Genomic DNA, 22,152 nt, shown 5'->3' with positions numbered 1-22,152 from the left:
TCAGTGGGGCTTACTCTCAGGAAAGTGCGGTTAGGATTGCAGCCTAAGCCTTTCACTACTGTGGCAGTCAATCAAAAAGGTTTGTTTTAGGACCAAACCACATGGGACATTAGACATATCACTGTGATCAAAGCGCTTTAATTTTCTTTAAAAAAAATAGGTATGGGGAGGCTGTAACCTTCTGCCAGGGTCCCAATTGGGGAGGGTTCCCTCTTGGAAAATAGCAAGTGTGTGGAGGGAGGGACTGGAAGTAGAGTTCCCACTGAGGTGCTATTGGCCAAAACACTAGTGCTGTAGAACAGATGGTGGCAAATCTGGAGCTTCTGAGTTGCCTTCCACACAACCACTGATCAGACACAGAGAAGTGGCTGAATCACACAACCCCAGCTTGTGCCATTCCTCATTCCTTTCCTGCGCAACCGGCACCCATTCAGGGCCCAGGATTCAACCTGGGACCTTCTGTATGGAGAACAGGTGCTTCGTCACTGATCCATCCCCCAGGACTGGATTCACACATTCAGCCTCAGCCCAGCATGTGCATATTGTTCAACCAAGACACACTGCAAACCAACCCTTTGCTTGAAGGCTAGTCAGTTACGGCTCCTGGGAGTGCGCTTTCATGGCAGACTGCCCCCACTTGCATCCACCGCATGGGTGGCAGCCCACTATAAAGGTTTTGCTGTGGGAATTCTGAATAACGAGTGCACAGCAGCTTTTGACAGCCTGGAAGAGGAGAGGACTGGTTACCACCTATGGCTGCAGCCACCCCAGTTGATTCAACTAGAGCACTGTTTCTCAAATTGTGGGTCAGGACCCACTAGGTGGGTTGCGAGTCAGTCAATTTCAGGTGGGTCCCCATTCATTTCAGTATTTTATTTTCCATATATTAGACTTGATGCTGCCATGTTACGTGACTGCATTTGGGGAACTGTACTTTTAACAGCCTGCTATGGATATGCTTGTAACAATGAGAGTAAATGGGACTTACTCTTAGGTAAGTGTGGGTAGGATTGTTAAAAAAAATGTCCTGCTTGATGATGTCACTTTCGGTCATGACAACACTTCCAGCGGGTCCTGGCAGATTCTCATTCTAAAAAGTGGGTCCCAGTGCTAAATGTGTGAGAATGGCTGAACTAGAGAGTCTTCAGACCAATAAGGAACAGACCAGTCCTCTCTTCATGCAGCTGAACACTGCACCGCTTACACTGTCCCACAGCGCCCTCTGCTGCATGCAGTGGATCAAGCAAGAAGTATCTGCACCTAATGTGAACTATGCGAAACTTTTCCCCCCCTCCCTCTCAGCTGGAGCTTAGAACTGTTTGCAAAGTTTTGATGTTCTGTGAGAGATCTGGGCTGAAGCTGTTCTTTGGTGGGTGGGTGAAAAAAGTACAGGATCCTTGAGAGCCAGCAGGGCAAAAAAGGTAGATTAGAAGTTATTAAAAGAAGCTGATTGTCCATAGGACTGACCCAAGACCCCAAGTGCCTAAGGCAAGTGCCAAATGCTTCCCCCTTACCCAGTAGCACACCCACCTCTGTCTGCAGGCCTTCTTTTGCCCCCTTAAATTTGTGAAGGAAGAAACAGAGCAGAAGAGGAAATGTAGAGGAGAAGTAATCTAGAGTACCCTTGACACTCTAGCCCACCACTCTCTCCCCCACACCGCCTCTTCTCTTCCCCATTCCCTTCTTCCTTTGCAAAAGTAGGGAGAGAAGAAGCAGTAGAGATGGACATTTCTCTGCTAATCCACCACAAGAAGCAACCCCCTCAGCCTCACGGATAGATGTCCTGGAAACTCAGCACCACTCAGGCTGGGGATGCTTGCATCCCAGTGATGGACCCCAACAAGCATTCCTCAAATATCACCTTCCTTCCTGCAGACACACAAGCCCCCAGCTTGAAGGCAATCCTCTTGATAAAGCCAAGAAGGGTGCAGCCTCTGCAGGAAGATTAGGAGAATCACTGCACTATCTTTTCCTGAGGCTATGGAGCAAGGTTGCTGCAGAAGCCAACCTAGGGAGCTGCTTTAAGTCAAGTTCGATCCTTGGGCCAACCAGCCCAGGTTGGCAGCATCTCCACAGGCATGGGTCTTTTCTAGTACTAGCTGGAAGTGGCTGGGATTGAACCTTCTGCATGCAAACCACAGGCTCTTCCGCGGAGCTCCAGGTGTTTCTGATATCTTCAGTCATTCAGACCATGGGTGACTCTAGTTCAGCTCCGTCATGGAGCTGGCCCGATCAAGGAGGGTTTGTCTTATTAACCCTGACCATCAGGACATGCAACCAAGCTTTAAGTGGCCCTGATGTCCCCACATCGCTGCTTTTGTGGCAACCCCAAGCTGGTTCTTTGCTATTTCCTCCCTGCTTGTTCGTAAATACATGTGCATGCCCCAGAACCCAACAGCTCCGTGAATGCCAGCAAACCATAGGCTACAGGGCCAGCTGCAACTGTGGAATTTGCCCTGAAGTTGCTAGGCAACTGTGATGTTGTTGTCGCCTGTACACCAGGGAAGCGACACAAGGGCCCGTTCAGATACCAAAGCGGAGGCAGGACCGGGCGGTAAAAAGAGAGCCCAGAGGAACAAATTGATAGAACGTGCAGGGAGGGAGAGGACAGATCAACACCACCAGCAGGTCAAGCCCAAAACAAGTGTTTTAAGGAGAAAGACGACAACACAAAGCATTGCCACTCCAGTACATTCCTTCACCAACCCCCTTTCCAAAGAGCAGAACTGATGATCAGAGAATTACCTGCTCTCCACCGTACACTGAGAGGCGCTGAAGCTCAGAGGCAGAATTCTGCTCTGCATGCGTCAAGTCCCAGGTTCACATCTCAGACAGACACAGACAGGGCTGTGTGTTCTTGCTTCAAGTGGTTCAGTATGCAAATGCGGGACCCGGGAATAGGCAACTGTGGCCAGAAGGTTCATTTGCATTACAAATGTCCTGCTGCCATTTCTTCAGGATTAACAACATTCAGAGAGTTGCATTAATAGAGCAGGAGAGACTTCAAAAGCAATTTAAGTTGCAAGCATGAAAATACTCAGTGCAGCACATGAGCAGAGGCAGTGATGTACAATAGAAAACAAAAAAGAAGATCTGCAAATATAGTTTTCTATTTTCCCCCCATAGTTCACCGAGTCAGGGCTAAAACAGAATGGTGCGGGTGAGGTTCATAGCTGAAATATGAGTCCAACCAGCTAGTAATGCTCAGTCACATTATGAATCAAGTCCAATTTCCCCCTCCAAGACTCGTAATGTTCAGCTATATTATGAATTGAGCCCAATTTCCCCTCCCCAAAGCTCTTCTCTGGCTCAGAATGCCAGAGACAACTGAAGTAACCAGGAACAAGAGGCTGTAACCATTTAAGGCATGCATGTCATCTTATGGTGACACCTTATGGAACAGAACAAGATTAGCTCCGCACCTGATTTGTGGACGTTCCGGAGGCAGGAGAGGGAGGCATTGAGCCGTGCGCACTCCTCGCTGTTGGCCCCAAACTTCTCCAGCGTCTCACAGACCTGGTCATCGGTCATTTCTAGAAGCTCCTCCAGGCTCATTTGGCCAGGTGTGATCTCCTAGGGGAAGGAAGAGTGAAAGGTGAGGCAAGGAAGAGAATCGCATCTTCCTGAGAAATATGCTGGTGAAATTAGCACCCAGTGACCCACAAACTGAACCTGGTTCTCTCCAACATGCTTATTAACAACAACAACTACTACTACTACTCCTGCTCAGGTGTGCCCAAGACCTCCCAACCAAATGCCAATACCTCCTCCCTTTTATCCAGGAGAGAACCAGCCTTCACCATTCCCCCTCCTTCTCCTACTACCTGGACACAAAAAGGAAGAAGGGGCTAGAATGGAAGTGTGAAGGATAGAAGAGAGTGGTGGGTTAGAGCATTATGAGAAACAGAATGGAAGATGAAGCGTATAGAGGGGAGAGCACTGGGCTGGAGTGTTAAGGGGAACAGAACAGAAAAGAAAGTGGAGAGAAGGGTGGCAGGCTAGAGTGTCTCAGGTGCTTTAAGTTCACCATCCTCCGCTGCACCTCTTTTTCTACTATGTTCCCTGTCCCTTTTCCCCTGCCCCAAAGCAAGACTGGCACGTCACAAGGTAAGGAGCATAGCATGGAAGTTTTGGGTCGGCCCTGCAGCCCAGAGACAAAATTCACCTTCTGAGTGAGAATATAATCCAAGTCATCCAGGCTGACTTCTCTCAGACTACTCCCTCTGCAACCGCCCCCCATAAAACATCGAGTCCACACAGAAGCCACATGCTCTTCCATTTTCTAATTTTGAATTTGGCATCAAAAAGTGATGACATCTAACACCGGTGCGAGCTCATTCAAAACACACAACATGTGCAACAGAAATGCTTTTTCCCACCAGCAGGATCAAACACAAACATATGCGCGTGGCAGACATAGCAGCTTAAATATCAACCCTCATTCAATAAGGGAAGGTGTAATCAAGACGGTTGCTACACCAAAGTTCAACTGCCCAGCTCCAGTGGGTATAGAAAGATGTTTCGCTTCCTTCTCTCTCACAGACCTGACAACCTGTGTCAGCTGAATCACGGATAACAAATTCAGTATTGATGAAAGTTTCTATTCCTAGAAATTGTCAGTGGCCTGAACTCCCACTGGAGACAACTCTGGGCCTCTGCACCTAAGGGCAATTGAAGGGACGGGGGCTAGAGGCTCCCTAGTTGCTGGCATCACCAAGCTTTTGCTTCTTCTAGAAATACCCTTTGCTGAATGCAACACGCAGCGACTCAGGGCCCAATCCTATCCAATTTTCCAGTGCCAGTGCAGCTGTGCCAATGGGGCACGCACTGCATCTTGTGGTGGGGCAGCAGTCACAGAGGCCTGTGTATAACATATGGGAACATTTGTTCCCTTACTTTGGGGCTGCATTGCAGTTGCACCAGTGCTGGAAAATTGGATAGGATTGGGCCCCTCAGTCAGTTGCTTGGTTGTTGAGGGCAACTGAGAGCTTTATCTGGGCAGCCACAATGCCCCGATGCTGAGAAGAGGAGCTCTTGTACACTCCCAGATAGTTAGGGATGGCCTATTGCACAGAGTCTTAAGCTTGCAAATTGCACTGGAGCCAAGGCAGGAAGACAAATGGGCGATTTGTTTGTCACGAAGTTGCATCTTTTTGAGAACTACTTGAGCATAAATACTCGCACTGTTGTGGATTCTGAATATTCTGCTCCTGCAGGGCTGTAATCTGATGGAGGCATGAATGTCAGTTTGAAAATATTTTCATCAATAATACATTTCTAGAGACCTTGTGGAGTGGAGCCGGCCCATCTATGATGCTAAATGGCGCTGTTGCCTGCCACGGCTTTTGCTCCTGAATATGCAGGAAGGAAGAGGGGAATGCAGCAATAAAGGGTGGAGGAGCTCTGTCCCATTTCTCCTCTCCTCCGAACTTCCTTTTTCAAATTCAGGAAGTCGGAGGAAGTTAATAAAAAGTTTACATGGAACAATTAATAAATGGGTTCCTGTCCCCAAAAGCTCACATTTTAAAAAGAGATGGAGAATGACAGCTCTTAATAGTTCACACTGTTAGTTTTAGGAAGCATTTACAAAAGGTAACTGTAGGGGAAAAGTAGACACAGTGGTCTATTAAAGGTCCAGTGCCAGAAAACTGGACACTGTCCCTGTTGATGGTTGGGAGTCTTGCAATGCCAATTGCAATGGAACCAGTTCCAGGAGTCTGGCCTTTTGAGTGATGCGGAGATGCACCAGGGCTCTGATGTGCATGCAAGGGAATTAAATCACTAACAGAGTACATGCAGATGTTTTAAGCTGGCGAGGCTCATTTCGAACTGTTGATATCAAGCTATAGGACAGAGGTGTGTGTGTTTTGTTTTTTTAATTCTCCATATAATTTCTTTGAACTAAATTTTTTAAAAGCCCCTTTTGAGTTGCTGCAGGATAAGCTACTGTAGTGCGAGTTCACCATATGGAAGGTGGAGCTTTTGGAGCAATCTGTCAATGGTGGATGAGTGGGGGTGGTTCTCTCAGGCAGCAGACTGGGCAGGATACCTGCTGCCAACTGCCACCCGCTCCTCCTTTTCCTCCTGTGACCTCGATTTGAAAAACAGGAATGGGGCAAATGAGGAAATGTGGTGGAGAGGAGAGTGGTGGGCTAGAGTGGCTTCAATGTTCTAGCCCACCACTATCCTCTTTTCTCTACTACACATCCTCTCCTGCTCCATTCCCCTCTCTCTTTTCAAAACCAGGAATCAGAAGAAAGAGGCTGGTGCCAAGATCAGAGAAGGAGAGACTATATTAAAACTTCTCACTAGCTCTGTTTTGCTGCTCCTATTGTTATATTCAACCCTACAAGGGTCTGCAGTGAGCCCAAGGAGGATACCCCCCTTTACCTCTTCCCAGGAGTGCCACCAAGCTGCCCTAGGTGCATGCAAGAAGGAAGCACTCCAAAGCCAGAAAGGAGAATCACCATTTCTGACTTCACCAATGAACAAATATTCTTTTCATGACACAAAAAAAGCTTCATGGAGAAATGCTGCCCTCTTGTGGGCTTGTTCAAGAATTGCCTCAGACCTAGCCATCTTGTCTCAAGTTTAGTGTCCTTGAAAAGCAACACCAGATATCCAGGACTGGCCCCTTACATATTGGGGAGGGGGAAGGTAGCAGAATGGGAGGGGCCTGTATCACCCACACCACTGGTGCTGCATGCTCTGGCTCTCTCTCTGGAATGAAGCAAAAGAATATGGTACTTGGAGAGGTGCCACTGTTTTCTTGTGTGGCTCTTCATAAGCCTCCCCTGGGGCTGGGCTCCCCTTCTTGTGTGGCTCTTCATAAGTCTCCCCTGGGGGTGGGGATAAGAATAGGCCCTCAGTTTGGCTGTACTTGTCGTAAGAGGCAACTAAACAGCCGCCGGGTAGATGGGACTCGTTAGCCTGGGAAGGCAGCTCATCTGAGAGAAGGAAAACTCTGATCCCAAACCTCCACTGCCTTGTGGCTACATCCAGTTATGGAAAAGGCTTCAGGAGTCAACCTCGAGGCAAAATCCGGAGCCAGAGTCCCTGAGGCAGTTCATGGCTGAACACAGTCACGTTCTGGCAACTCCTGCGACGCCGCTGGAACCAACCGTATTGGCCTCTGCCTTTCCATTGGACCATTTCAGCGACATGGAGAGGGGGGATTTGCTGCATGGGTAACAGTCTATCCTCCATATCTACTTTACCCAGGGTTCACGCACTGGAGAGGACACTCTGTTCCAGAACCACTATTCAGAGCGCGATCCCATAGTCTTTCAAAACTGAAGGATGCCAACTTGGAGAGGAGTAGGGGGTTAGAATATGCACAGCTCTCCCCCACCCTGAAACTCATTGTTCCCTTCCCTTGTTAGCTCACTGTACTATTTTTGGGCCACTGGTGGGCCTTGACCCTTTTAGTGTTGGGCTCAGTAGTGTCACTAGGTCTTGAATCACCTGGTGCAAGAGGTCAGTACTTCACCTCCATGATGGATCTCCTCCCATGCAATGGGTGGGCATGGCGATGCACCAGTGCCCTGTCCATACTGGTTTTTTGGCAATAACTTTTGATAGAATAGAGATATTTCAATGCAGTTTGTTTCATTGCATTCTGCATGAAATTACACACCAACTGAAATATAACATGATGGTATTTAAAAAAAAAAATAAGATTTTAAAAATTTTGGCCAGTAGTGGTATCACCACCCTGTGCGGGTCTGTGGGTCAACCAATGCGGTGTGCACTCCCAGCACCCCAGTAGCTATGCCACTGGTTGGGCTCCGTCCCAGACCAGAATTCCCTCCTTCTTCAAGAGTTTGCAGCCTCGTGACATCACCAAGCCCTGCCTCGTGACATCACCAAGCCCTGCCCCAGCAATCTCAGGGGTTTGGGATGCACACGCCCAGGCGACCGGACTGGCTCACCTCCATGACCTCCTTGCGGATGTTGACGATGCGGAACCAGTGCAGGAGCTGTGGGAAGCCCTCCAGCTTGGCATTGCGCTCCTGCAGGGCCACTTTCCGCTTGCAGGAGAGCTGACGGCTGAAATACTTCACCAGCTTGCTCTGCAGAAAGACAAGAGCAGGGAGAGGAGTGGTCAGAGCCGCTGTCTCTCAAAAGAACCCCCACTCCCCAATGCTGTGCTCTCTGCCTGTCCAAGCTTGCCCCTAAACCTCTCTCTCTCACACTCTGCTTTGTAGCACAGAGGTTTTCAACAGTGGGTTGAAGGACCCAGATGTTGGGTTGCAACATAACCTCAGGTGGGTCATCATAGTGTTGCTGCCACCATTTTGTTTTGAGGCTATAGCCTGGTCAGGCTCAACAGTAGCCAAGACTAGGGTTCTTAGAGTTGGTAAGTATTCATAATATTTATTTATTGAATTACGGTATTTATATACTGCCTTTCTCATAGACCAGTGATGCCCAAACTGTGGCTCCAGATCCACTGGTGGGTTGCGACCTGATTTTTGGTGAGGCTATTAAAAAAAATATCAGATACTGTAGCTGCTAATTATCCTGCAAAAAGCTCCTGCAATTTACAAGATAGCTGCTAATTGCCCTGCAAGGAACTGAGCTCCTGAAGTTTGCAAGAATTACTAAATAGAGGGAGATCAATGTTTGAGGGTCTTTTTTCAGGTTCTTATAGATAACCAAAACAATATTTTCTAGATTTCTTTTTTTAAAAGTCTGATAAACCTAGATGGGTCCTGTCTAAAAAACTGAGTCCCAGTGCTAAAACGTTTGGGAATCACTGTCACAGACTCAAGGCAGCTTACAACGGCAGGCTGAATAATAAACCCCAGGTTTCAATGGGATTTTTGCAAGTATGATTCCATGAGAAACTTTCATAGAACCTCTATTTATCCATTTCTCCCTTCAAGGTGCAGTTGTCAACCTGACTTAATAAATAACAACAACAACAACAACAACAACAAAATTCTGCCCAAAGTTTTGGAGGAGCTGTTATGCCTCAATTGGTCTCACAGATGGGCCAACCCTACTCCAAACCATCAGTGACAAACCTAACTACCTACTTTGTGATCACTCCATATCAAACGCCCAGGGACCTAAATGAGACTTTGCCGTTCCCCTAAAGTTCAAGAAGGAGGGATGGTGACAGGTTGTGCCGGAACCGAATTCCTCCCCATGGTTCCACAAATGCACACACATCCCACACACGCATACAGCACTGTCTCACGGAGATACAATGAATGCACCAGTGACATTTGCAACATTACAAAGTTCTGTTTGGTTAGCAACCATATACATATAGTAAATTTTATGTCCAGGGCAGCCATTTTCAACCACTGTGCTGTGGCACACTGGTGTTCCGCGAATGGTCACCAGGTGTGCCACGGGAATTTGGGAGAGGGTCATTTATCAATAGGACCATTGGGGGATGCGAGCCCCCATTGACAGCACAGTGTGTCTTGTCAATTGTCAAAAAGCTGATGGTGTGCCGTGAGATGAAAAAGGTTGAAAATCACTGGTCTAGGGCATAACGAGAGAAGGCAATTTAGGCCCGTGCAATTACCAGTAGTTTGTTTCTGTTGGACCAGTGGGTTGGTGACTTCACTGGCTGCCTGTTCACTTCAGGGCCCAATTCAAGGTGCCAGTTTTGACCTTTAAAGCCCTTCACAACTTGGAACCAGAGCTCCTTGGGAACTACCTTTTCCCAGACACTCTGGTCCACTCCCTACAATCTTCAGAGGGGGTCCTGCTGAGTGCTGCACCCCCGAATGACATGGGGAGGTGGCCGTTAGAAGTGGGGCCTTCTTGGTTGTGGCACCGTAGTTATGGAACTACCACCCACATAGGAAGGAAAGAAAGCAGAAGAAGGGGTGTTCTTTCATAGGCTAGACCAGTGCTGCTCATAGACTTGGCCTGACCTAGGAGTTGCCGTGCCAACTTTGAAGCGCTAGAGGTGACCACGTGAGGTAGCAGAAAAATTGCTTCAAGTCTGCCACTCCCCAAAACGCATGGCCTACAAAAACATGTGCTTCCCTTCACTTTGCTGCATGGGCAGGGACAGACAGCTAATTATGCATGCAGACAGCTAATAAATCTACCAATATCTTTGTGAAGCATTTATCAATCACTTTTCGGGGGTTCTGGTCTGGCATTCAGGTTGTTCAAAAGAAGTCCAAGGGTACCCCTGCAGTTTTTGAATCTCAAAAAAGGCAACAGAAGCTTTGTATAATACCAACCTTATTTCTTTGTCCCCTCCCCAAAAAAAACTACAATAAAAAGCTGTTTGCATTGTCAAGTCTGATTCACATTCTGACAATTTATAAGTCATAAGTAATAAATTAATTTTAAAGTAAAGTCAGTCATAAAATTAAGAGACTGTTTGCTCCACATGATAAGAAATCAAACTACCCTAGCCAACATGAAAGAAACTAAAGTAGAAAAGTATCATCAAATATATTAGACATCCATAAAATAAATACATGATAACAGTGTGCAGTAAAATATTTGTGTATTTATGACAGCAGAACCAAAAAATGCTGTTAAAATATTATTTATGCATAGTAAATCATGTGTCACTTTTTCCTAAGAGAAAAGTATGGAATGGCGTTCTGAAACAGCATACACAAACAAGCAAGAACTGAAAACAAAAGGCTACATTTTCAGTTCAAAAGATAAGATCCTTTGCTTTTTAAGGACTTAAAAATGAACCCTGTTGGCTGGTCAATTCACTTCCTTGCCTCTCTCTCAAGATACCATGCGATGTTCTTGAGGACATGCTCCTCAGGGACTTTGCAATCACCTGAAATGCATGATCAGAACATCTGAAATTGCCCCACACTGTATGCCATCAATGCCACCTTCTCTCACAAACGGGTGACGTCCTCTCTGAAGGTAAAAAAAGCAGCTCAGGTTACTTCAGTAAAGGAAAATGAAGTGGTTAAAGTAACTCGAATAAGGAACGTGCTTGACCATTGTCTGTACCCATGGGCATACACGTGGCAAGTGAGGTTGCCTACTTGAGTATGTCAAGAGTCTTGGACCTGAATTCAAATCCTGCTCAGCCACAAGCTTACTGAGCAATTACTAACCAGTTGCTACCTCTTACCCTGTCCTACCTCAGAGGCATCATGAGGCTCAAAAGAACAGGGAGGGGCTATGTGCACTGCCCAGAATTCCATGGAAAGAGGACGGTGTACAGGTTGAGCCTTCTTATCAGTAGGTTTTCTATCCACAGATCCCTTGGACACGCACTGAGCCAGACTTGGTTCAACCTGAACCTCCAAAGGGGACCAGAGGACTTTCTGAAGCCCGCAGAAGCAGCACCCACCCACCTGCAGCCTCTGGGGAAACCCTTCAGAGGATTTAAGGGGCCAAAAACCACTGGTTTGCTTCTCCGCGGTTTTCAGTATCCGTGGAGAGGGGGTCAGAGGACCGATCCCTTGTGGATACTAAGGCCCCACCTGTATAGACATGAAAAGTAAATACTTCAATGCAAACTTTCTCTCTGCATCACTCATTTCTTGTGATGTCACTAGGGAAGTGTGGGGGATGATGACTAGAAAACCATCAGGTGGGTCACACCAAAAGCTTGCCCCGGGCACCACAACTCAGCCTGGCAAGGGAAGGAACTGTGCCCACCTGCCACCAGAAGCAGCCAGGTAAGCCAGAGGCCTGGGTGGACCCCGGAAGGCCATGTGGTCAGGGGCCTGAAAGCCTGGCTTAACCCTTCCTCTGCTTGTGGATTCCACTTCAGAACTGCCAGTCCAAGCAACTAACTGAGGTCTGAAATAAGTACATGTTTATATTTAAATAACCAGTATTGGGGCTGTTAACATGCACATCACGTGCAGTTAGTCCTGCAGGCAGACTGAAGTCCAAGCTCAGCCAAGGGACTGACTCAGTCTTTTGATGGGAATAGTTATACTGTAAAACTTTTATCTCTCGCTTCCTTTCAGAGGGGCATCCATGGCTTCCTCCTCACCCTGACCCCTACTTTATTCTCACAACCACACTGTGAGGGAGATTCAGCCCCAGGACAGTGATCAGCTCCAGGTTACCCAGAGAATGACATGGCTGGGCCAGGATTCGAACCTAGGTTTCCATGGGCCCTAATCCTGACGTCTAAGCTCAGGGATTTTCAGCCTTCTTCATCTCATGGCACGCTGCAAAGGTGCTAAAATTGACAAGGAATACCATCAGTGTTTGGATAATTGACAAAGCACACCATGCTGCTGGTGGGGAGGGTGGGGGCTCACATCCCCCAATGGTTGTACTAATAAATGGCCCTCCCCCAAACTCCTGTGGCACACCTGTGGATCATTGGTGTGCCACGGTACAGCGGTTGAGAAATACTGCCCTAGCCACTACACTAAATGGGTGCAATTCCCACATGGGAGATGTGAGATTTGGCAATTTGGGAATCACGGCTTTTCTTTACAAAGAGCCTGATCCCCGTTTCTAGAATACTTTGTATCGCACAGAGAGGAAAATCATACACTTTCCCCTTTGTCCATAGTTCCAGTTGGTTAATTTTTGAAGCTCCCCCTTCCCCAAACATTTCAGGTCCAAAAACAAATACACTCCTTTACTCTTCTGCTTAAACAATTTTCTCCCCTGATGTCAACACAATCTTCACAACAACAACGTTTAAAAAGAAGCGTGATCCCAAAAGGCAAGACTGTCTCATCAGGAGCATAAACACACCTCTGGGGGATTGCTTCTCTCAGTGTGACTGTAGCACCGTCCATCTCAATTGCTCTACAACGCAACACAAACCACCAATGGATACCCCAATGTTCTGTCACCACTCTTTCTCTCTACTAGAGTGTCACTCACCATTCCCAACACCAGGTGGCACTGCAGTATGGATGGATAGATGATAGATACTGTAGTTCTTATTCAAATACAGAATAATAAATCACCAAATACAGCTTGATGGTTAGAAAGAGAAAATTAAAAAATACCGGGAAAAAAATATTTAAAATTATTTCAGTGTTTAAACCTCAATGTTTAAATTTCACGTCCGTCCCACTGCACTGTTTTAAAGCTTCATATTCCATGCCCTAAAATTGCCACTTGCAAAATAAAAACCAGATGGGTCTTGTGCATGAAGACATTTTTAGGAGGAAATATTGAGTCTTGTCTTGATCTGGGTGTAGGCTGGATTTGGGAAACAGCAAAAACAAAGAGGGCTGGGTTATGTTAATTAACGCCCATAGTGGGAGAGGAAGCTGTTGACCACCATTCACGCTCCAGGACTGATACAAAGTACAATGCATGTTCCCCCCCCCCCCCAGCAAATTGCTCATGATCGGGGATGCTTCCAAAATTCTCCACCTCACCCCAACTCCTCCATAGATTTTAGAATCCCAGTCCAGCTCATCTCCTTTCCAAATGGAGCCCATGCATTGAGAGTTCTCCAGGGAATTCTTCATTCCCATTGGAAAGACTATGGGCCCAATCCCATGGACTGTGGCCTGGCTGTCGTAAAATGTGCTGTAAGGCACTTATGCACCAGCGGTACTGGCACACCACCAGCGCTGGCCCAGCGTCAGTCGGCCCAGGAAGATGGCCGACAAGGCTCCCGACAGTAAGTACTGCTGCGAGCTGGTAGCAGGGCTGTTTGGGGCGGGGGGAGGGTGGGAAGAGGGCAAAACTAGGGAAGGAGAGCAGGTGGAGGGGAGGAGCAGGCCCGGGAGGGGGGCAGAAATGCTGGCAGACTCTGCTGCTGTATCCTGACCCCCCTCCCAGCGGAGAAACCCAACATGGGTCTCCTTCATTCTACGCCCGGTCAATAGCAGGTGCAGATCCAAGGAGACCCATTGGGGTCACCTGGGTGCTTCACAGGATAAGGAAATGCTTGCTCCCTTACCCTGCGGAGACCTGGCACTGCTTCTCTGCCCCTTAGGATGCAGTGGTCACCATTATGGCGCCACTGTAACCCTGGGCGCAAGCGGGGCTTAGGATTGGGCTGTAAGAAACAGGATGAAAGTTTCAAGAACAGCCAAAATGACTTTCAATTCCCATCTCTCCCCTTTTCTGCCCCCCCCCAACAACAAAAGCACTGGCATGAAGCAAGGAAGGATGTACAACAACTAAGCAACTCCGTGGTAACAAGATATGCACACAGAGAATACAGAATAGTGTTGACCCACACTGTCACGCGCAAGGGTTTTTCTTTGGATTTTTATCTGACAGCATCAAGAGTCCATCGAGCAGGAAGACTCCCTTCTTTTCTCTCCCAGTTCACCTGCTCATCACTTGTCAACCCAAGCATCCGTCTGCAATCATCTCTCAGCCACACAGGTACCAGCCTGCAGCAAACAAGGCGTTCTGTGACACCTGAAACACTAACCAATTTGTTTCGGCATTAAGCTTTCCACGAAATACAGGTCACTTCATCAGAAGCGGCAGTATGCGTGTGCGTGGGAGGGGGGAGAATTAGAAGGAAAACACGACAACAAACATTGAAACTAGGCATATCGGATAATAGGAAAGGAAAGTAGCTGAGACAAGTGACAAGCTTAAGTCTACAGCAGTGGTTCCCAAACCGTGTGCTGCAGTGTGGTGAACTCACAGGGATGCCTTGGGTTGCCCCTGGGGGCCTCTTCTTCCAGGCTCTCCCAGGCCCCAACGTCTTGGATTCCACCAGAACTGCACAAGTCCATCTTCCTGGATCTCCTGGGCACTGCCATCTTTGATCACGCAAGTGCTCATGCAATTCTCACAATATCTTGCGTAATCCAAGATGGCAGCACCTGAGAGAAGAGGCCACCATGACCATGGTAAGTTTGGGAACCTCTGGTCTAAAGGATAGACATGGCAACCATTTGCTGTTGGAAAACTGAGAAACCAGTCTTGAGGCTGGCAAAAAAGCAAGGCAGAAGTGGCTTCCTGCTGAGTCAGCTCTCTGGGCCAGCTAGCTCAGTAAAGGCACCATAGGCTGAGAACACCTTTCTATGGTTTTAGAGGGAGTTTTCTCAACCCCACCTGGAAATGTAAAGGATTGAACTTGAGACCTTCTGCATGCCAAGCAGGTGCTTTCCCAAGCAGATGACAACCCCTCGTCATCAAGAGGGTGATAACTAGTGCAAACATGAGTTTCACAGCAGTCCCAGTATAGAAGCCCTCACTGCTAGAGCTCTCAGCCACAGAGGCTTGGGGGTTCAAACCCCCAACTCAACTGCCACAGACATGCAAAAGGGGAGTTTGGAGAAGACAGCGTACCTCTCAGTTACATTCCATGAAGGATATTCACACTGGAAATAGGACTCCAAGTAAAGCTACATGGTCCAGGTGTGAGAGGAAGTTTCCATTCAGTGCCACAAGCCAAAGACAACCTATCTTTTATTCCCTGCTACTCTTTAAGCTCTCCCAGACTCCTTTAAGCTCTCCCAGACTCTCTTGCCACTTTGGAAGATGGGAAAGAGAAAACACCCGGCTGGAGGAGGACTCGCCCATCAGGTCAAAGCATTTGGGCTGAAAAAACATCACCAAGTGACCTTCTGGCATGTCCTCTTTTATTTAGTATGGGTGCAATTATATATTTATACATACCAGCTAGGATAACAAGCCTTTGATCAATATTACACACACTCAGATATGTGTGTAGTCCATTAGAATTAAACACTACAACCCAAAGTACAGCAAAGCCTTTCTTAGAGCAAATCACAACGAAATGCTTCAAACGCAAGTATCAAATGCAGCAAACTTTAGAATCTATTAGGATTCTTTGTCAGGTTAGATGGTAAGCAAAAGGGGTGGGAGAGAAATAGTGAGGACAACTTGTGGATTACCCAACAATCTGAACTCTGAAAAATCAAAAGATGGAGTTCAGGAGACTTTCCAGGCAGACTCGACGCAGCCTCTCAAAAGGTGCGAGACAGTTTTAATACGTTCCCAGGGCAGCTCAGACTATTTTTTTTCTCCCAAGCATGGTCTGAAGGCCCATATTGAAGCAACCTTGTGGAAGCTAAGCAGGATCTAGGTCAGGTCAGCAGCTGGGGAGGGGGTTGCCTGGGAACATTCTGGACACGGCCTCGAATCCTGTGATGGCAGAAAGGCAGGATATAAATGAAGTTATATACTCACGCCTTCATGAAGATAGAACAATTAAATTGGTATATTTGGTTACTGGCGGTACATTATTAGGTATATTATTAGGTATAATAGGTATATTATTGTACTGGTGTACAATAATCTGTTATATATATTTTTAGGATTAATTTCTTAATTTTGCTCTGTTTATATTTACTGTACCTTTTAATTACATTGACAACCCAATCCTAAACTGCCCGGCGTCCAAAGGAGCAGCAGCACCAAAATGGCTACTGCTGCATCCTATGGCAGTCACCGGAGTCTCCTTGGGGGGAGGGGAAGAGGACATTTGCCCCCTTCCCCCAGGTAAGGGTGCAGGCCCCGCAATGGGTCCCCTCCAGTCTATGCTGGCTATTCTGCCCAACACGGAGCACTGGATCCGGCAGAGGAGAGCTCCACTGCTCCCCCCACCCACCCACCCCAACAAAACCTTACTTTAGCCCAGAGCTCTTCCCTTGCTCCGGGCGGCGTCCATACAGCACTGGGCTCAGCACCAACTGTCCCTACAGGGAGGGTGTAGGGCAGTCCATACACAGAGGGCGCCATAAGTGTGCTTTACGGCATGTTTACGGCACCCAGCGCTGGTGGTACACTCATACCGCCAGCACTAGAGCTCAGGATTGAGCTCTTAATCACGCAATACACTATCCTGTGCACTTTTTTACTGAATATTTTTAATTAACCATTTTAACTCTTGAGCATTCCTAAGAAGAGACAGAAAGGACAGACATTCACAGAACAATTATACAGTATCTTCTGTATGCATATGATGCATACCACACAAACACACATACCAAAAAGTGGGAGGGTGTCCATTGATTACTGCAAATGGGGCTACTGCTGGAATGATACCAGAATTGTCACCCAGTGAGGGTTGGGGATATGGAGAAAACAACCTTAACGTCCTCCTGATATGACCAAGCAATTGCTCCAACCGCCAATAGTTCTCTTCTCGGCCTGCCCCCAAAATCCTCAGAGCTGAGGATCCGAAATTATGATGATGATGATTTATACACCACTTTTCAACAGGTGTAGTTCACAAAGTGGGTTACATAGTAAAATAAATCAAATGGTGTCCTGCCCCCAAAGTGCTTACAATCTTAAAAAAAGTACAGAGGAGACTCCAGCAAGAGCCAAAGGAAAAGACACCATGCTGGGAGTGAAGAAAGATAATTGCTTTCCTCTGTTAAATATAAGAAGGCACAACTTTAATCCATTTCATTCTCACAATAACTCAGAGAGAGAGAGAGAGAGAGAGACTGGCCCCAAGGTCACCAGGAAGCTCAGGAGCAGGTGGGACCTGGAGTACAAGAGGGACTCAGCTACCATTCTAATGGTGAGGGAGTTTCTGTCTACCAAGATATGAAGCTACTTGTAATGAGTCACCATTTGTCCATCTAGCCCAGTATTATCAATAGTAACTCGAAGTTGCTCTCCAGAGTCCCAAGTACTATACCTGCAGTTAGGGCGGAGAAAGATTTCTTTCAAAGCCACTGCCAATCAGAGTCAAGAATACTGAAGTGGCCGGACCAATGGCCAGATTCTGTAGGGAGTGGTTTCCTAGGATTCTGTTGCAGGTGAGGTTTTGAGCCCAGATTATCTCCCCTCCCCCAAGTGCAATCCAACATGCCAACCCTTACACCATTCTGGCTGTCTTTCAGCTGGAAGGCAGGTTCTCACTTTCCCCAAATCATTTCATAACCTTTGGCAGGGAAGAGTCAGGTTGCAAAGCGGTAATGGGGCTTTACCACAGGAGTGGGGGAGGGGGGATGGATGGATGGATAAGTGGGGGAGATCCTAGCAGAGTTCAGATTAAACCAAGGGTGCTCTGCAGCCCATCCTTGTAAGACCACCTTCCTACTGCTCATTTCCCCCCTCCTCCCCTGCTGGGAAGGAGAGAATGCTTTACATTCAGATGAGAGCACTGCAAGGCAATACCTGAATAGGGCCCATGGCTACCAGGTGATAAGAGAAGCCATTTATCCTTACCCCCCACCTGGCGTCCCTTAAACAGCTTATTCTCCATGGCAATGGACAGGCAAAAGAGAGAGGGAGATGAGAGCTTGTGATGGAGTGCAAGGGAGGGGGCAGTTTTTGCAACTTGAGCAATGCCTCCAAGCTCTGCTTCTGGCTTCAGCAGCCAAACTGGGTCAAAACACTGCCTCCACCCCCACATACAAGTCAGAGTTCAAAGGCAGCCCATTCAAGCATCCCTAATTCGTCCCACACCTGGTTGGAAAAGGGGCTGTCTCAGCAGCACCACCTGCTGGGCAGAAGGAGAACCTGCAACCGGAGCAGGTCTGTGTTTCCGCAGGTTTGAGAGATGTGCGTGTCTGTGTGTGTGTGTGATCATTATAAATGACGGCATCTTCCACAGCGATGCATGCTCAGAGCGCTCCACGAATGTTATGGCAACAGTCCTTACAACTGACAGCCGTGGCATTATCACTCTGTTACAGATGAAAGGGAGGAGAAAGCACAGAATCAAAGGCAGAAGCTTGCCTGAGGCCACCCACAGAAGGCTGTTTCCTGCTGCGTCAGACCATCGGGGTCTTGGATCAGCCTTGTCAGCACTGACTGGAAGCAGCTTGCCAGGACTTCTGGCAGGAGGGTCTTTCCCTGCCCTGCCTGGAGATGCTGCCTGGAACTTGCATCCGATTGCAAAGCAAGGACTCTATCACTGACTGAGATATAGCCCCATCCCCAAATTACTACACCCACCCTTCTTCCAAAAGCACTAAGGCGTTCCAGGGTCAGCACAGAAAGCAACAGACAGAGCAGGACAGAGCACAGACGAGTGATACATTCTTGGGTAATATCTACAGAAAGCAGGTGATTCTCTGATTTACAATCAAGATCCAATGCAGCGCAGTGGCTAAAAAAATAGAGCTGAAAATCAGGACTTCTCAAGGTTGAATCTCACCTCTGCCATCAGTTCTCACTTGGCAGCCTGAAGATAAGCTGTCCCCTTTCAGCCTCAGTCTTCCCCATCTGCAACATGGGTATAACTGTATTCACCTTACAGGGTGTAGTAAACATTAAGATAACATAAGTGATGTATTTTTCTCTCTCAGGAAGTGCTATACAAATATCAAATACACAAGCTGAGCATAAGGAGAGGAAAATATGAATTCCTAAAGGGCAGATCCTAGAGGGAAACTTTGGCAGTTGCTCCCCTGACAGATTAGCCTCTTCTTTTATTCCCTGTCTAGACCAGGACTCACCCAGACCCCCAATCGGAAGAAGCATCTCAGAATGAAGAAGTAGAGCTGACCCCTGCAGGATCATCTTACGCCAAACACAGTCCAGCCGACACCGGGTCCAGGAGCAAGAGCCTGCTCTTGTCCTGCCAGAGAAAGTGGAGATTTTGGGGGGCTGACATTTCCCACCTGGGCCTGCTTTAGACCTTCTAACACATGACTCCAGAACTCTAGGAGTAGTCACAAGTAGGGGGGGGGGGACAGCCAAAGACAAGTGAGATGTGTGAGGCTGGCTTCCTGAAGTCTCCTGTCCGATGACCCAACCCTAGGAAAGACGCAGCATGTGTAGAAAGAGGCCTTGGAGCAGGGCCGAGTGAGCTCCAGGAAGGTGAGAAGCTTCCTGGCTCTCTACCAACCCTTCAGTTCCAGTTAGACTTTTGCTGGTACAACAGCTCAGCCCGGAAGGCTCCTTGGAGGATCTGGTCCTGAGCTTGATGTTCCGGTTCCCATTAGCAGCTTTGCACTCCAATAGCCCCATTTGCTGCCTGGTCTCCCCCTGCTCTAACCTTGGCAGGCATCCCAGAGTCACCAACCCACCATCTTTGCCCTGCACACACCAGATGTATTGGCAGTCTATTCTGCTCTTTTCCTCAAGTCTCATTCTCCAACTACCCTTCCTCCAAACTCCTCGCTCTGGGTTCACTGCATCCTCTGCAGCTTTCCTTTCACCTTCTTGCCCCTGGGCTCCCAGCTCCTGGCCTTTCCTATACCTTGATGCTTTCCCATCCTTAGATGCTGCCCTATGCCAGGCTTTTATCCTAGTCAAATGAACCATTTGCCCTTCCTTTGCTGCCGCTGGCATCCAGGGTGCACCTGGAGGGGCCTTGGAGGACTGGATAGCCCATGTCACCACACCAGCTCCACCAATCAGGCTTCACCGTCACAAGAGCAAACCAATACAGGCGTACACCGCTTAACAACGGACTGCATAATGATGAATCACATATATGACGGTGGCCAAAGCACAATCAAGATACCCTTGATGAGGCAATCCTGTCTCCCATAGCCTGCAGCAGAGTTTACACAGCAGAGAAGCTCTTAATGCAAAGAAGTGGCAGTCTATCTCCAGTAGTTTGTGCAGCCAGCAAGTATCTGGCAGGGAGTGTCTGTTTACACATCAAAGGCACTAGATTGGGTGGAATGTTCGCTTAACAACCTAATTGCATAACAATGCAGATTGGAGAACGTGTCTCCGTCATTAAGTGGCACACACCTGTATAAAAAATGAATCTAGGAGAAGCAGTGGAGCAATCCTTTAACAAAAGAGAACTCAGTGGCATAGTGCAAGGAGGGTATGGCAAGAACGTTGGTCTGGATACCACGCTTGGGGGAGGGGTCAAGAGACCTCCTGGATGTGACCTTCTAGCAGCATTTGGGAAGTGTTCTGAGGTGTGGGGAGGTCGTCTGCTGCCTTCCCGGGCCTCAGAAGGCCTCCTATGACAGCGTTTCTCAACACTTGTCCCTTACTGTACCACTTCGTATGGTCTACCTGTTGTAAGTACCACTGGAAGTAACTGGTGACGATGTCATCACCAGTTACTTCTGGATTGGGAGGCCAGACACAATGCAACACACACTGGTAAGAGGCTCCAGGCAGACAGGGGGGCTTTTTTAAGCATGCAAAAAGCACATGCTCAAGCTCTACCTGCTGAGCCAAGCCTCCTACTGCTGCTTGCCACCTTGCATTACTGGTCTTGCTGGTCCCACCAGGCACCACCTCAAGTACCACCAGTACTAGCATCACTGGTTGAAAAACACTATCCTAGAGGCCTTAGAAAGGCACTTGTCGTTTTTGGCAGAAATGGGATGTCTCCAAGGCCTTCCGAGGCCTGGGGGAGGGTGATTAAAGTTTGGGGGGCCCAGGTGCCAGATGGCCTAGCTACATCACTGACAGAACTCTGTTGGGGGGAAAGAGGAATGGTTGGCTTGATCCCAGACAGACATTTGCATGAGGCTCTGAGATTCCTTTGCATTTTGGTTGAGACCCTTTTGGAACAAGTGCAGGGGAAGAAGGGGGGGCCCCAAGCGAAGACAATGCAGCAGCACCCTGAGGCTTTCGCTAACAGCTCTCAGCGTACTGGTCTCCTTTTTCTCCCCATCAATATCCCTATGCAGAAAAGGGGTGCATTTCCGTTACATGTATGCTTGCTGCACGTGCCTGATCTCATCTGATCTGGGAAGCTAAGCAGGGTCAGGCCTGGTTAGTACTTGGATGGGAGACTGACTGGGAATTCTGGGTGCTGTAGGCTTATACCAGAGTCTTTCGAGACTGAAGGTTGCCAACCATGCTTGCTTCTCTTGGGCTGGCTTTTCCTCTTAATAAAAAAAAATACTGAACTCAACAGGCACACAGGTAACTGTAGATCCTCTTTCCAACACAAATCAACCACTTGGCAGAAGCATGCAAAAGAAACCTTGAGGCTCCTCTGTACCACTTTGCAGAGAGGATTTTTCAGGAGAAGAGTGACCCTTTTTTGCTATACCCCTAGCAAAGAAAAATAAACCCAGTAAACCCGATCTGTGCAGGGGTCGCTGCATATGTTTTAGTGACAGGTGTCTACACCTCGATCAAGGTGGTCCGCACTGGCAATGCCAGCTGTCTGTTTGGGAGGAGTTTCAAGATTCAGTCTCCCCCCCCAAATGAGACAACTGAACTGCAGTGTCTCGATCAGAGATGCATGCCAGTTCTGGACCCCAATGTCAGGTTGCTGGAGGCACTGGAGCAAAGCCCTGCACTGGATCCCCAAAGTCTCACTCACTCCTGCTCCATTAATCAGCAAAACCGAGCAGTAGGTGGGGAAGGGAGAATGAGGACACC

General features: G+C 48.0%; 1 protein-coding gene across 1 annotated transcript in view; it reads right to left on the bottom strand.

Annotated features, from left to right (window-relative positions):
• KSR2 (kinase suppressor of ras 2) overlaps window positions 1-22,152 on the bottom strand; it is a 186,856-nt gene that overhangs the window by 146,605 nt on the left and 18,099 nt on the right. The window contains exons 2-3 of the mRNA XM_066609856.1: window positions 7,932-8,072; window positions 3,423-3,573 (exon numbers count right to left, since the gene is read on the bottom strand). Coding sequence (XP_066465953.1) covers window positions 3,423-3,573; window positions 7,932-8,072 — 292 coding nt within the window. The remainder of the gene's footprint in view (window positions 1-3,422; window positions 3,574-7,931; window positions 8,073-22,152) is intronic.

This window comes from Tiliqua scincoides, chromosome 14 (assembly GCF_035046505.1).
Source record: "Tiliqua scincoides isolate rTilSci1 chromosome 14, rTilSci1.hap2, whole genome shotgun sequence".
Classification (NCBI taxonomy): domain Eukaryota; kingdom Metazoa; phylum Chordata; class Lepidosauria; order Squamata; family Scincidae; genus Tiliqua; species Tiliqua scincoides.
The sequence above is the reverse complement of the archived record's forward strand: the minus strand, read 5'-3'. Positions and strand labels throughout refer to the sequence as shown.